The sequence below is a fragment of the Arvicola amphibius genome, chromosome X, assembly GCF_903992535.2.
Source record: "Arvicola amphibius chromosome X, mArvAmp1.2, whole genome shotgun sequence".
Lineage (NCBI taxonomy): Eukaryota > Metazoa > Chordata > Mammalia > Rodentia > Cricetidae > Arvicola > Arvicola amphibius.
Window position 1 is genome coordinate 16,166,880 of NC_052065.1, and position 15,765 is coordinate 16,182,644.

The window sequence follows — 15,765 nt, forward strand, 5'->3', positions numbered from 1 at the left end:
CTGGAATACATAAAGAGACCCTATCTTTAAACAAAAGAAAGACATTTCATGCTCTTTGTTAGGAAGATTCTGGTGATGTATTAGTCTTTACTTTTTTTGTTTTTTGTTTTTTGAGACAGGGTTTCTCTGTAGCTTTGGAGCCTGTCCTGGAACTAGCTCTTGTAGACCAGGCTGGTCTTGAACTCACAGAGATCCTGCCTCTGCCTCCCAAGTGCTGGGATTAATGGTGTGCGCCATCACCGCCCGACCCAAGGTGCCAAATCTTAGTGGGAGCAGCATCAGTGTGCACATAGCTTAAAACCACAGATAATATCGTGGTGTTATTCCCAGAATCTTTACATAAAATGCAATTCCAAAAAAAACCCCGCCCAATTTCTGTTTGCTTGTTTCAATACAGAGTCTCACTATGAAGCTAAAGTTATTTTAGAACCTGTTAAAAGCCTCAACTTCACAATCCTGCTTCAGTTTCCTGGCTCAATGGCACAGTAAAAACCAGACACAGTTCTCCCTTCTGCTGGGATATAAGTCAAGGAACTTGCACATACTAGGAAAGCACTCTACCACTGAGCTAAACCCTATACAAGGGTCGAGGACCTTAAACTAAAAGCAAAACAGGAAACTAAAAGGATACTACTTAAAATTTAATAACACTATAATCCCTGAAAATCCATGAGAAATAAGGAATAAACCTAACAGGAACCATAGGTGAATAGCATCTTAAGGTTAACAGATCTATTTGTGTTGGGGTTGGTGGTGGAGTAGGGGATAGGCCTTTACAATGTTGAACAAATTCATTCTATGAGTGAAAAATGTAGAGTCCCTGAAGGCAAGCCAGTTATTATTAGACACTTGAAGGCCGGGAAAGACCAAATTGTCAGACAATGGACTCAAACACTACATGCTTTGGATTTCACTATGTATTGCAAAACTCAGTCTTTTGGATCAAGAGTATTACCCTGAATAGAGAGCAAAATTGATTCTGTGGGTTGTATTTGCATGCAGCCTTTGACGACAAAATACCTGTTTTGCTGAAGGTCTATCAGGCTTAAAGAAGCTATCAGATAAGGATGCGAGCTGAAGTCAGAGTTGAGAAGGACATCAAGAGAAAGGGTCCCATAACATGGCTAGGTGCTGGGCAGATGATAAAGGGGTAATAGCGGTTAAACCCTCAGAAACGTACAGTCTGACATCAAGAACTCTGAAGGTGAGAACTTTAGGGACATGGAGGGATAAAACATTGGGCCCTTGAAGGATACAAGGTTAAAGGAGTAGAGAAGTAATTAAGATTGATTGCTGTTCATTGGCACTGATTTACTGTCAACTAAGACTTCCTATGAAAGGAGAGAAATGACGTCAGGGAGGAAAAGGTTATATGGATCAAACCATTTGTAGAAGGAAATGGGGGCCAAGTCTAAGCTACTACAGAGATGCTTACTTTAGGATGCACTGAGCATGTCAGAAAGTTCGTCTCTATTCCCGGAAGCGGCAAGGCGAATCGCTTCCTCCGCCTTCCTCTCCCTCTACCCAACCCGCGCCCCCTCCCCCGCCAGCCTTAACCAATGAGCACTCACGCTGGGGCGCGCTGGGGCACGTTCTGTGACGAGTCGGCTACGCACGCTTTATCAGGCGTCTTCCCGCGCGACTGCCTCTCTGTTCTCCCGGTTCCTTCGAGCCCGCTGAGTCTCCAGCCTTTTGACTTTTAATTTTCCAGGTAAGCACCATTTGTCTCGCCCACAGTGGTCGTCCCTCGCCTCAATTTCCTTGTCGCCAGGGGCGGGAGGCGAGAGTAGGAAGACTAGCGGCTGACGAGTAGGCTTGAGCTTCTCCAAGGAGGGCGAGTCCCAGGCTCAAAGGAGGAAAAAAAAAACAAACTCCCAATTGGGAGGCTGGCGTGCTGCATCCGAATGGGAGGCTAGGTTGGTGGCGGCAGTGACTACGCGACAATCTGCCGACAGTCTATGCCAGTCTATGCCGGTTGGCGTTTCCCACGTGACCGCCGCCATCTTCTTCTGCGGGGAAAGAGGAAATGCAATGCTGTTGTAGGCCTGCACGACCGTACAAAATGACGGGTGTGGTAGCGTGGGATGTGGGCATGCGCAGTAGCGGTCGTCAAATGGCGGACGGCTTCGTTCTGCTTATTAGTTCCCGCCTTTTCTGCTCCTGAGTCTCTTCCCATTTGATTTATTGCTCTTAACCAACTTTCTGCGTTCGCTGTAATTCTCAGTCTTCGGGCGTTTAACATCTCACTATTTCCCCAATATTCCACATGCTCATCCTATAGGATTTACATTCTGCCATGTCTTCTGAAGAAGGGAAACTCTTCGTGGGAGGGCTCAACTTCAACACCGACGAGCAGGCACTCGAAGACCACTTCAGCAGCTTTGGGCCTATCTCTGAGGGTGAGCCGTGGCCTGGGTCACAGGTTGAGGGTTGGCGAATAAGAGCTAGTATAGTCTGGGGAATATAATTATAACCTTAACTTCCATGTTTCTGAGGTAAAGTTAGGCTGAGAATAATCTAATGGGATACAGGACTTGGGTGAGTGGCAGTCTTGCTTGCCACTTAAGTGTTAGGGCACTAACATTTACATTTCTGTCCCTTCTCCCAGTGGTTGTTGTCAAGGACCGGGAGACTCAAAGATCCCGGGGTTTTGGCTTCATCACCTTCACCAACCCGGAGCATGCCTCAGACGCCATGAGAGCCATGAATGGAGAGGTGAGGCCTCCTGCTTACAGAGAAGCCTTCTCCCTGTCTGCCACTTTCTCCGTTCTTTCTGTTTTCCCTCTGTCTGCCAGGGGCAGCGTGGCCACGAAGCCCCGAAGTGTCCACTCACAGGAGCATGACATGCCTTCTGTTCTAGGGGGTGGAGGGCAGCGGCACACAGAGCCGGGCTGCCTGGGAGGCGACGACTGGTCCTGCATGAGGCCGAGAAGCCACCTGTGGATGGTTGACCTGCCCTGGGCTTAGGTAGTAGAGTCTGCAGACCTGTGGGCCTGGCCCGGAGAGGACCTCGTGAGTCTTCTGGGATGGACTCTGAAGCCTCAAACCAAGAGAGGTGTCTAGCCCTAATAGTCGGGCAGCTTAGAGGAGTGGGGAGGAGAACTCAGCCTGATTCAGTCAAGATGTAAGTAGTAGCAGGGGAGCACGGTGGATTCAGGTCGTTTGTGGGATTCTGTAGCTTCTGGTGAAGCTACTCTGGTCAGAGGAGCTTGTTTGGAACGTGGCACCCAGAATTTGGTGCCCAGCAGGAATTTCTGGGCTCTTGTCCACCTGCCTGTGCCCATTCTTCTTTGTCTCTACTCTGACTGACTGACAGGCCTTCCTTGTGTCTGTCTCCTTCCCACACCTAGTCTCTGGATGGTCGCCAGATCCGTGTGGACCATGCAGGCAAGTCTGCCCGGGGAACCAGAGGGGGTGCCTTTGGGGCCCATGGGCGTGGTCGCAGCTACTCTAGAGGTAAGTGCTGTGGTGACTTGATTATAAGATGAAGTAGAAAGCCATTTGTTAGCCTGTATCTGAATAACTGCTCCTAAATCTTTGCGTGTAGGTGGTGGAGACCAGGGCTACGGAAGTGGAAGATACGACAGTAGACCTGGAGGATATGGGTACGGGTATGGCCGATCTAGAGACTACGGTGGCAGGTGGGTAATAATTCAGTAGCCTAATATTCATACCCGGCTTATGCTGAAAATGGTACTTTTCACTAGTGTTCATATATTTCATGTGTTCTGCTCATACCTTTTTAAAAGTATTGTGTTGTGTTCCTTGGATATAACAAAGATAATCACCCGGCTTGTGCCAGAGCCTAGTTTAATCTCCCATCACCACAAAAAGCTTAAGTTTCTATTCTGAATCCACTATTATGAAATGGACATGTATACTTTTTAATGTTACTTTATGCCATGTAGAATATATTCCTGTAAATCAATCCCGCTTTTTCCCAGAAGCCAGGGTGGTTATGACCGCTATTCAGGAGGAAATTACAGAGACAATTATGACAACTGAGATGGGGCATGCACACATAATGTAGGTGAGACCTGAATATTGATACTGAGTCAAACTGTTCATCAAACCCTCCTGTCCTGACCCTTTTGCTTTTCTTCTGGCCACACTACCCTTAACCTTGGTATTAACCATTTGACTGCTCTTGCTGTTTGGTGCATGCCAGAGCTAGTTGTGGGGTGGGGGGCTGAGGGTGTCCTTAAAGTAATCTGCTCTGTGGGGCATGGTAGAAGCAAAGAGGTGGTATGTAGCATCGTTAGCAACTCTGGGAGATGAGCATGTTATCAACCTGTTTCTTCCTGACATCAAAATTCTACCCCTTCTTACTATTCTCAGATACACAAGGAATAACACTTCTGATCCAGGATCGTCCTTCCAAATTGCTGTATTTATAAAGATTTTTGGAGCTGCGCTGAAACATCTGTTTTAGTACATCAAGTTCTATTTTTTAATTGAGCTCCCAACGTAGTTTGATAAAGACCTTTAGAAAGCTCCATGTGTTTAAACATTTTTCCTTTTAAAGACAAATTTTAAGACATTGGTTATGCTACCAATATTTTTCTTTTTCATCAAACTTCGTTTAGGCTCATGTCAAAAAAAGTTTTGTTTATTTCTGGCCAGAAAGGTGATCAAGCTAATGTTTTTTAAATTAATATGTATTTAGGGACATTTTTAAAATAGCTGTACACAATGTTTATCATGGCCAGAAAGTGATTTCTAAATGTACCTATGAGCAATCTGAATCAAGATCACGACTGCCTAGAGATGTTTTTTATTCAAGTTCACTGTCCTGATTATATAGAAGAGCTTCTTTAAAATGTTTGTGAATGTCATTTTTTTAATACTGGAAGAAAAGATATTCTGTTGTGTCTGATGTGTTTAGGATGTCCTTTATGGAGCTAATTAAAACATGAAACCTGAACACAATACTGATAATGGTTTTTCCTTATTCAACACAGTTTACATTTTAGAAGTAGAGACGAGGCAGGCGGATGGAACCTTGGAAATGTAGTGGGACTGGTAGGAAAGTAAAGTTTAGATTGTGGGTGTTTGGTGAGATGAAGATTGGATACAGATAAGTCAGTTTCCTTATGACTAGAATTGGGTTTTCTGAAGTAGTTTCTTGATCCATTCACAAGGTGTACCCTACTTGCAGAATTGTCCTGAGAGCATAAGCACGTTAATCTCATGATGTGGGATACACGAAATAGTGCAATTTCCTTATGTGATGGGAGGTGTGGGGATAGAGGTATACTGAACAACTTTATGTCAGGCATAAGGGAAACCTGGTTAGAAAACGGATTAAAGGAAGTTCAGGGTGGATTCAGAGTCCTGAGATCACATGTGTGCTCTACTATTCCCTGCTCTTGGTGAGTCATTTGACTCCTGTTTTCCATATCATAGAGTGTTCCACATCTAGGGAGGAAACTCAAATGACTTAAGTATATAAGGCCACTGAATACAGTCACAGAGGCGGTCTTGAATGAGAAGCCATTTGTGGCCCTTTATAATTTTTTTGGAGGGCATGTCTAACGTTAGCCACATAGTTCTGCCTCTAACCTTTAGTGAAGATTCTTTTGGATCCCATGAGTGTTAGTCCTCTATTCCAAGTTAGGATGGGAAAATCAGTTCTATCCATGGTTTCACTTGGCTAATACCGAGCCAGATAGTACCAGGTTGCAGACTCCAGAATGTTATTCTAAACATTTTGCTTCATCCTTGGCGTGGAGGTGTCGCCTCGGGTCTCCCTAAACTAACAGGGACAGGCCTCAAAGATGCTTCTTTCTCCCACACAAATGGTCATGAATTTGCTTTGGCAGGTGGATGAAGACTCAGGAACTTCCCAGAATTCTGCCTCACCCACTGAGCCAGGCCCAGATTATGGGGCATTGTGGCTAAACCCTCACCAGGTGGGTACTTGGTCTGAGGAAGCATTCTATGCTGGGCCTTTGGGGAAGAAAGGTGGTGGGAACTGCCTTGAAGGTGGGGGGATGGGAAGGAAATGCACTCATTGTCACCTGAGGTGGTTCATAATCAACCATAAAGTGACTTCAGCTGAATGATTTTTCTGTGTGGGGGTGGTCTATATATGATCAACTAAGGCCATAAAATAAGCCTCCAAATTCTATAACAGTTGCTCCACTTTAAAGATAATGAACTGTATTGTAATTGCTAATTGATGTGAGACAAAGGGTCCAGAAGGACCACTTGTAGCACAGAGTTTGGTAGAACTCAGATTTGAGGTTCAAAACTCAAATCATCCCCCCCCACCCCCACCCCATGTAAGGGCTTGGACCTAGAGTCAAAATAGCAAATGCCATAGTCAAAGCACCATCTCCAGCCTCTAAAAATAGTATTTCTAGGCCCTGCGTCTCAGTTTTCAGCATTTAAAATGGAAACTGCTTATATCAGTAGGTTGGGTTTAAATGGAAAAGTATCTAAAATGGACATGCCCCTTGCCGACATTTTACATTGAGGGGATGTAGAATGTATTCTATTTTTCCAAAGGTATCGGATGAAAGTAAGTTCTGTGATTACTTAAGGCATGTGAAAACATTTGGTGACAATTAACTGATAACCTGATTTTGCCTGTTTATCAAAATGAAGCCTCCTAGGCCCTTCTCAGCTGCAAGCCTCTCTCCTTCCTCAGCGAAGGCTATCCCTTATTTTCAATTCATGGTTCACAAAGATCTAAAATATACTTCAGGAGGTAAGACCGGACAAGGGTTTTTTGTAACCATTACTCACTTAGCATGATTACAGTAAGGCTCTTAATGGTGGTTTTTGAGGAACTGCCCTAGATCCTGTAGATTAAAAGGTGGGACTTTACCTTGTTAAATCATGAAATCCCAAATAAAACTTTCTTAATATGTTGGTGTTTTTTTATTTGGGGGACGGTTTTGCTGGGGATTGAATTCAAGGCAAGGCCTTGATACATGTGAAGCCTGTCATTTTACTAATCTTGTACTGTATAAATGAAAATGATCAGAATTGGGTTTTTCTGTGGTTTTATTTTTATTTATTTACTATGTATACGGTGTTCTGCCTGCAGGCCAGAAGAGGGTGCCAAATCTCATGAATGGTTTTGAGCCACCATGTGGCTGCTTAAATTGAACTTAGGACCTCTGAGCCATGTCTCCAGCCCACGAATGTTATTTAACAGTAAAAATTAGCATGTCCTTGAGAAACCGTTTGGTAAAGGAAGAATACAACATTAATGTGCATTGAAATCTAAAACTTGTGGGCTATATTTATTTTGGTTTAGTCTCCTTTTGGAATTTCTTGCCAAAAAGAAGTTATGTTTGAACACACTAGGAAAGAAGAGGACACTTTAGAAAATGGGATTTAGAAAAGCACTTTGAGTTGGGTGTGGTGGTGAACATTTTTAATCCCAGCACTGCTCTGAGATTAAGGCCAGCTTCATCTACATAAACACATAATTTGATTGACAGGTGCATAGATATATTTTAAGGTATTACATTAAAATTGCCTCAAACCTGTTTTAGCAATACAATATTGGTAATTGGTTCTTCTTGATATAGCCAGTGCTTCATAGCAGCTAGGCAAACACTTTTCCAATTTTAATGCCAAAAACAGGTGCTTTTATTTTTTGAAAAGGAGTTTTATGTAACCCACACTGACCTCATTTTGCTTATTCCCAAAAGCTGGGATTACAGGCAACATTCCCTTTTCAGAAGCTGGAATCCTTATTGTTCCTGTAGACATTTTAACTTACTGCCAAGATGATGTACATTTAAGGCATAGTACATAGTTTGGTAAACATTCATATTGAAGATAGTTACTATCAAAATAATTGCCATATTTGCTGCGTTCATATGATCTGCTTTTGCTATCTATACAATGTGATTTATTCTACATATTTTAAGTTTATGCTACAGTATTGCTATGATGGTGCTGTCTTCAAGATGAAAAATAGGACATCAAATAGGTGCGTATGCTACCCTTGAGCTGTCTCCAGCTAAAGGTTGGATACTATTTTAACGTGTGTTGGGTCCATATCTTTTATGAATTTTATAACAATTGCAGATCTTTAGATATCAAAGGTCTCAGATTGCCCTGGGGCTAAGCTACCTAATGGTGCTGGGAGCTAAACGCAGATCATCTGCAAGAGCAAAAAGGACTCTTAAAAGATGCTAGACCATTTCCCCAGACCTCGTTGATATGGGTTTCTGTTTTGCTTTTGCCCTATTGTAACTTGGTTGGCCTCACCTTGAGAGGGCTGGTAAGATGGCTCTGACCGTAGATAGTTATAGGTCTGACCTGACTTGTATCTCCAGATCCCACATTGTGCTACAAGAGAAGTACACACACTAAAAGTTTTATCTTTTTTTTCTTTTGATGATTATATGACCTGCACTACAGTTATTCTACTTATGAAGGAAATACATACTTAGCTATGTTAGGTGTTTCAAGGTGTATGGAATGTCCTTCAAAAACTAAATTCTATTAGCGAGTCTTCAGGGGTTTTTTTTTTGGCTTGTTTTGAAGCAGGGTTTCTCTGTATAAAAGCCATGGCTGTCCTAAACTGGAACTGGGCTGGCCTTGAACTTACAGAGATCCTCTGCTTCTTTCTTGCTAGGAATAAAGGAGTGCACTGTGATCAGACAGCCTATACAGTATAGTCTTATTGGGACTACCATTGTACATGTAGTCCTTTGACCATGATGCTGTGCAGTTCTCCATTGTCCAGAGACTTGAAAGACTGCAACAGAAACCTATTGTGAATAACTGACTACACTTGTATAATATGTTATATAAGAAGTGTGTGTTTACCTCTTCTATTTCTTTTGCTGTATCCCAGGATTTTACTTTCTTTGACTCCTTGGTGATTTAAAAGTAATGTTTAAAAGTGTTTTAGGGCTTCTTATACTGTGCTACAAACATCATGGCCATAGATAACTTGGAGAAATTGGTTTGTTTACACAGTTCATTAAAGGAACTCTGGGCCAGAACCCAGAGTTAGGAACTATTGACAATAGAAGAGTGAGTCCTTACTAAATTAATTGCTCTTCTTAGCTGTTCAGCCTGCTTTATTATAGTATTCAGGAACACCAGCCTAAGAGTGGTACTTCCCAGAGTGCCCTGGGACTTCCACATCAAGACAATCCACCATATCAAGAAAGTACTTGAGGATTTTTCATGCAAGATATTTTGATGTTTTTTGTTACTGTTTTTCGAGACAGGGTTTCTCTGTAGCTTTGGAGCCTGTCCTGGAACTAGCTCTGTAGACCAGGCTGGCCTCAAACTCAGATCTGTCTGCCCGTGACTCCCAAGTGCTGGAATTAAACACATGCGCCACCACAACCTGGCTGAAATAATGTTTCTGGTTTTTGGGACAGGGTTTCTCTGTTAGCACTGTCTTACCTATTCTGGAGCTCTGTAGAGCAGGCTGACCTTGAATTTAGAGAAGGGTCTGCCTCTGCTTTCTAGACCAGGAGCCACACTCTTCAGCTAAGGATTGGAGCTTTTGAGCCCTTTCTATTTCACCATGCTGGAATTGAACAATTTAAGTGAATGCAGATAAACAGAGCTACTGTAAGTTGATTAGTGGTTCTATTCTGTCCACAGAGTTAACCAGTATTTGCTGCCCATGAAAAAAAGGTAATGAGGGCTGCACTAATCTACGAATAATTTAGAGGGCAGATAGATATCTATTGAGTAAAATAGTATGTTGGTCTCTGGGACATGCAACCTCAGCACAAAACATTCCTTATATTTATAGGCCCAAGTCTGCATTACCACTTGTGAAGCGGTCCTTTAAATGGCAGTTAAATCAAGCTACCCCGAGTGCCACTGTTATGTCTGTGAACAGTTTTCCTCACCATCCCAGTTTTGTAGTTAACATGGTTCATAGCTGGGTAAGATTATTGATCTTTTTTTTTAGACAGGCTTTCTCTGTAGTTTTGTTTGGTTCCTGTCCTGGTATTCACTCTGTAGACCAGGTTGGTCTCTGCCTCCGAAGTTCTGGGATTAAAGGCCTGTACCACCACTGCCCAGGCTATGTACAGCAGCCTGTGCAAAACTCACTAGTACTAACCAGCAGGGAGGAACCTTCTGGTCAGTGCCAACTAGATTCCTCCCTGTCCTGGTATCTTCAACAAAAGGGTCTTACCAAGAACAATGGCAAAGACATGCATTGTTGGGGCAGGTTCTGTTACATCCCTGTGAGTTTTTTGTTTTGTGTTTTGTGTTGTTTTGGTTTTGTTTTTTTGACACAGGGTTTCACTGTAGCTTTGCAGCCTGTCCTGGAACTTGCTCTTGTAGACCAGGCTGGCCTCGAACTCAGAGATCCGCCTGCCTTAGCCTCCCGACTGCTGGGATTAAAGGTGTGCGCCGCCACCACCACCTGGATCCCCTGTGAGTTCTTGATGTGGTTCAGATTTGTTCACATGAACCTTTTGTGATTATCTTGTGTATGTGTGTCCTGTGACATAGATGTGTATGAAGGTTGGAGGAAAACTTGGAGTGGGTAGGCCTCAGGAATTGAACCTAGGTCATCAAGCTTGGCAGCAAGTTCTTTTGCCTGCTAGGCCATCTGACTGGTCTGTAACTTGTCTCTATGAGGATGGGACACCCATGCCAACATACACATGGAGGGTAGAAAATTTTAATCAGTTCTTTTCCTTGCACCATGTGGCTTCATAGACTCAAACTCAGGTCCTAGGAAATCCTTTTACCCAGGGAGCTCACAGGCCCTTTAAACCTCAAAACTTTAGAAATTTCCCTTGCTATGGTGGGGTTAGAAAACAGGATCTTACTCACCCTAGTCAAGTGGTATATGTAAGTTTAAAAAATTTCCATAAAGTATTCCCAGGACTTTGGGGCTGAAGCAGGAAATACCCTAGGTTTAAAGCAAGAAGCTATTGAAAAGTATTAAGGAATAGCATTCATTTATTCACCACAGTGGAATGTGATGGATAACTCGTATTTCTCCCATTCTTTTCACATGTGTCATCTAAAGCCCTCAAGGGGATGGGAAAATGCTTCCATCTGGAAAGGTTCACTGTGTAAGCATAACAACTGAGTTCGGGTCACATAAACAAGGCATAGCAGGGCAGACACCTAATCCTAACACTGGGGAGGTAGAAACCTGCTTCTGGCTAAATTAAGAAGCCCACAAATTTGATGAGAGCACCTGTCTCAAAAAATCTGATCCTAAAGTACAGGAGTTGTGTTGTCAGTCCCCAAATATACACATATGAGTAATATGCAGACTTAATTTGGGTGAAAAATAAAATTTATGGGGTGGTATATGATGAAGTTACTAGATTCCTTGCCTCTGCACGATTATGAACATATATGCTCCTCATCTGGTTTCTCTTCAGGAAACTGACAGAAGTCCTACCATCCAACCAAGCCTGGCACCCTTTGATCCCAGTAATCTGTGATGACAGGCTACATAATATACCATTTATGAGTAGGAAGCCTGAAGGAAGCCAGGGTAATGCCTAAGAGGAGTGTGAAGAAAGCCCTAGCGGTGGTGGCCCACGCCTTTAATCCCAGCACTCGGGAGGCAGAGGCAGGCGGATCTCTGAGTTCGAGGCCAGCCTGGTCCTACAAGAGCTAGTTCTGGGACAGGTTCTAGAAACTACAGGGAAACCCTGTCTCAAAAAACCAAAAAGGAAAAAAAAAGAAAGCCCTAGGACATTGATTTGTTACAAAATTGGAGTACATTCTAAACTCAGCAAGCATCTGAGGTCAGATGAGACAAATGTAAAGGAGGCTGGGGATATGCAGAGGGAGAGCACCATTAGCTAGCCAGAGGCCTGTGGTTTTTATAGTCTAGAATAAGGTACTGTCTAATTTGGTTATTTGAATACTGATTCATTGGCCTGCATCTGTGGCTATGAGTAGTTAACCCTTTCAGGCTTCAGTTTTCTCATCTTTAAAATGCATCACAACTGAGTGATGGTGCATTGTAATTTCAGCTGCTAGAAAGTGGCAACAGTATTCATCAGAGCTATCTTGGGTTATGCAGCAAAAGTTTGTGAAAGTGAGGAGTTAAAGGCACTTGTTACTCTGATGGAGATACTGAGTTCATTTCCAAATTTTTGTGCCCTCTTCTGAATTTCATAGGCACCAATCATGCATATGGCATGCATGCAAGCAAAACACCATACACAGGTCTTTAATAACCTTTTTTGATTTTTGGAGACGGTTTCTCTGTGTAACAGCCCTAGCTGACCTGGCACTACCTCTGTAGACCAGTCAGGCCTCGAACTCAAAGAGAGCCACCTGCCTCTACCTCTCAAGTATTGGGACTAAAGGCATGCGCCACCACCGAGTAACTAGATGGAGTTATATTTCATACTTGTCTCCTTAAGGCTGTGATAGATACATAAGAGAAATGTAGTGAGGGCTCAAGCTGGTCAGGTTCTTTAATCTTAGATAGGGAGGTGGTATGTGGGTGTGCAGAGTAGGTAGGTCTGAGTTTGAGGCCAGAGAGGGCCACATAGAATATGTGTCTAAAAAAAATTGAGGCTTGGACTGATGGCAACTGGGCGCTGCCTATCATAGGAAAACGTGCTGACATTTGTAAAGTGTCCCAAACCTGCTAAACTAGTGAATGAGAGTTCTCTAGGTGGGATGTAGTGGCACAAACCTTTAATCCCAAGATCTGGGAGGCAAAAGTAGGTGAATCATGAAGGGAAGGTGAATCTGGATGATAAATGACCTCTTGTACCAATGGAGTTTTATTGTCATGAGCATTATCTTCAAAAAGAGTTGTGGCTTACCTGTCTTCAATCTACTTTGCCTGTGATCTTAACTCATCTTACAGTAAAACTGTCCTGGATCCTGATAAAGTCAGTAGGGCTTGAAAGTCCCAGTCGACTTGAGCTTTTTTTAAGTCTCACTCATGACCCCCAGGAGCTGCTACTCCTAACTTTATACATGCAAAATTGAGACTCTCCCTCAAATTCTCACTGGCTATTTAGGCAATTAAATCTGCCTCTTTCTTAAGTACTAACTGCCTCTCATCAGTTAAACTATTATATAGTATCGTGATAGCAAGTAAATTATCTAAAAATTGGAGAGAGCTCAGGGGTTAAGAGCATTGCCTGCTCTTCCTGAGGTCCAGAGTTCAATTCCCAGTGACCACATGGTGGCTCACAGCCATCTGTAATTATAACTCGTGCCCACTTCTGGCGTAGCAGGGATACATGCCAGCAGAACACTGTACATAAACTATTTTTTATAAGATGTGGTGGCTCACACCTTTAGTACCAACTCTCAGGAGGCAGAGGATCTCTGTGGAGGCCACCCTGGTCCACACAATGCATTCCAGTACAGCAAGGGCTACATTGAGACCCTGTCTCAAAAAAAAAAAAAAGACAGGTGGGGGGGGCATGCCTTTAATCCCATTACTAGGGATGCAGAGGCAGTTAGGTCTAAAAAGTGACTTCTAGGATAGCCAAGGCTACACAGAGAAACTCCGCCTCGAAAAACCAATAAATGAATGAATTAAGGAAGAAAGAAATGGAAAGGAAGTGTGTTTGTGTGTGAGTGCTTGTAGAGACCAGAAGAAGGCATTAGCTTCCCTAGAGCTGTAGTCCAGGGAGTTAAGTGCTGCCTGACATCATGAGTTTAATTTGGTAAATAAAAGCAGCAAACCCACTCTTAAATGCTGAGCCATCTCTGTAACCCCTAAAAACTGAATATTACAGAGTAAGTGTAAGAGGTGGCTGTTGTTGATATGACCTCTGCACCTGAAAAACCTTGACACATGTGCAGTTAAATTTCATTAAAAACAAGTGCAATGGTGGTGCATGCCTTTAATCCAAGAGCTCGGTGTGGGGGGCAAAGAGCAGGTGGGTCTGTGGGTTTGAGGCCAGCCTGGCCTACAAAGATAGTTCCAGGACAGCTAGGGCTGTTCACACAGAGAAACCCTTTCTTGAAAACAAAAATTGTGAATATAGGTGATAAAAGTGGAAGGACCATGGGTGAGGGAGAAGAGTTGTTAAGGAAAAGGGTTACTGGGCAAGGAAGGGTACAGGAGGAAGCAGGAATTGGGAAGAAGCCAAAATGGGGAGTCAAGAAAATTTGTATTAACTTTCCGGGTGTGAATACCGCATGTGTGCAGGTGCCCTGAGAGACCACAAGTAGACAATGGATCCTTTGGAACTGGAGTTATAGGCAGTTCTGAGCCACATGATTTGGGTGCTTGGATTTAAACTCAGGTACTCTTAGAAGAGTAACAGTACTCTTGACCACTGAGCCATCTTCCTAGCCCCCAGGGGAAAAATATATTTGAAAGTGCTATAATAAAGCTTGATATATTTTATGCTAATTTTAAATTAGCCTAACCATGATAGTCAAAAATTAGCATCTATTCCGAATATTAGCTAAAGCTTTACACGTATTGACTCATCTAACCCTCATACCTGTGAGACAGGTTTTCTTCAGATGGAGAGACTGAGTCACGAACAGGTTGTATGACTTGCCTGAGATGATCAGAAGAGCCTCTCCTAGTGCCCACGTTATACTGTCTTTTGAAAAACTACACTGATGCTTAAAACAATAGCAAATATTCACACAAAAGCTAACAAAACTTTTGCGTTAATGACCAATTCACACCCCATCCTATCATTAGATTGTGGTATCTAATCTGGAGCTTCCTGAAAGACACTCAGCAAAAAGCGAAGGGCCAACAAGGTGACTCAGTGGGGAAAGGCCCTTGTAGTCAAAGCTGAGGACCAGAGCTTGGTCCCTGAAACTCAGAACTGACAACTGTGTCATCCAGTGACATCCACACATGCACTGTGGTACGGGTATCCCCTCCCAAATGTGAAATTTAAAACACATTGATCATAGTATTCTTTATGATAAAAAGAACATGAAAATATAGTGTGGATCACAGGTGAGGAGCAGTTAAGCAGAGTGTCACCCCGTAATTCTCTGATGCTTTATATTTGCTCTATAGCCTAGGAATGGTAACAGAATTCACAGCATTCCTCTTCAGGTTTAATTGGCTGGGTGTGGTGATGAATAATGTAATCTTGGATACTTAGGAAGATTGCAAGGTTCAGACCAGCCTCAGAAATTTAGCAAAACTAAGACTCAAAAAAAAATCTGGGGCATGGTGGCACATGTCTTGAATCCCATCAGTAGGGAGATAAAAAACAGGAGGATCAGAAGTTCAAGGACATACTCAGTTGAAGGCCAGCCTGGAATACTTTTTGTTTCTGTGTTTGGTTGGTTATTTTTCTTTTTTAGCAACAGGGTTTCTCTGTGTAGCCCTGACTGTCCTAAAACTTGCTCTGTAGGTCAGGCTGGCCCTGATATTCACCTGCCTCTGCCTCCTGGGTACTGGGATTAAAGGCTTGAGCCAACACCAACCAACCTAAAATAATGCCAGTCTTTTGTTCACTTGTTTGTTTTTTTGGTTTTTTGAGACAAGGTTTCCTTGTAGCTTTGGAATATGTACTGGAATTCCTTTGGAGTGAGTCCTGGAATTCGCTCTGTAGTGTAGACCATACTGGCCTTGGACTCAGATTGCCAGCCCTCCCACACCCCCAAGTCTCTGCCTCCCAAGTGCTGGGGCTAAAGGCATGCACTGCCACCACCACCTGGCTCAGCCTGGGTCCCATCCCCTGTGCTGTAAAAATACTAGATTAATACATGTAAACTACTTAAACATTGTCCAGCACTTTGTCCAAGAAATATCTCTAGTATTGTTAAAGCTGTATTTTAGTAGTTATATTACAGAGGATATTTTACAACACTGATACAGTGACAAAAGGA

At 43.1% G+C, this 15,765-nt stretch overlaps 1 protein-coding gene across 14 annotated transcripts; it reads left to right on the forward strand.

The window, feature by feature from the left end:
* Window positions 1-1,586: 1,586 nt before the first annotated feature.
* Rbm3 (RNA binding motif protein 3) lies at window positions 1,587-6,872 on the forward strand. Of its 14 annotated transcripts, none has more exons than XR_005283865.2 (8): window positions 1,587-1,711; window positions 2,282-2,399; window positions 2,609-2,715; window positions 3,351-3,456; window positions 3,548-3,641; window positions 3,945-4,030; window positions 5,823-5,912; window positions 6,610-6,872. XR_005283865.2 is itself a non-coding variant. In XM_038316916.2 (7 exons), exons 2-6 carry the CDS (start codon window positions 2,297-2,299, stop codon window positions 4,003-4,005), a joined length of 471 nt encoding a protein of 156 aa, XP_038172844.1. In that variant the 5' UTR covers window positions 1,587-1,711; window positions 2,282-2,296; the 3' UTR covers window positions 4,006-4,030; window positions 5,823-6,872. The 14 variants fall into 14 exon arrangements, 12 of the variants coding, with proteins under 12 accessions (XP_038172844.1, XP_038172845.1, XP_038172850.1 ...); XR_005283866.2 differs by having other exon boundaries at window positions 3,945-4,026; XM_038316916.2 differs by having other exon boundaries at window positions 5,823-6,872.
* The last annotated feature ends 8,893 nt before the right edge of the window (window positions 6,873-15,765 follow it).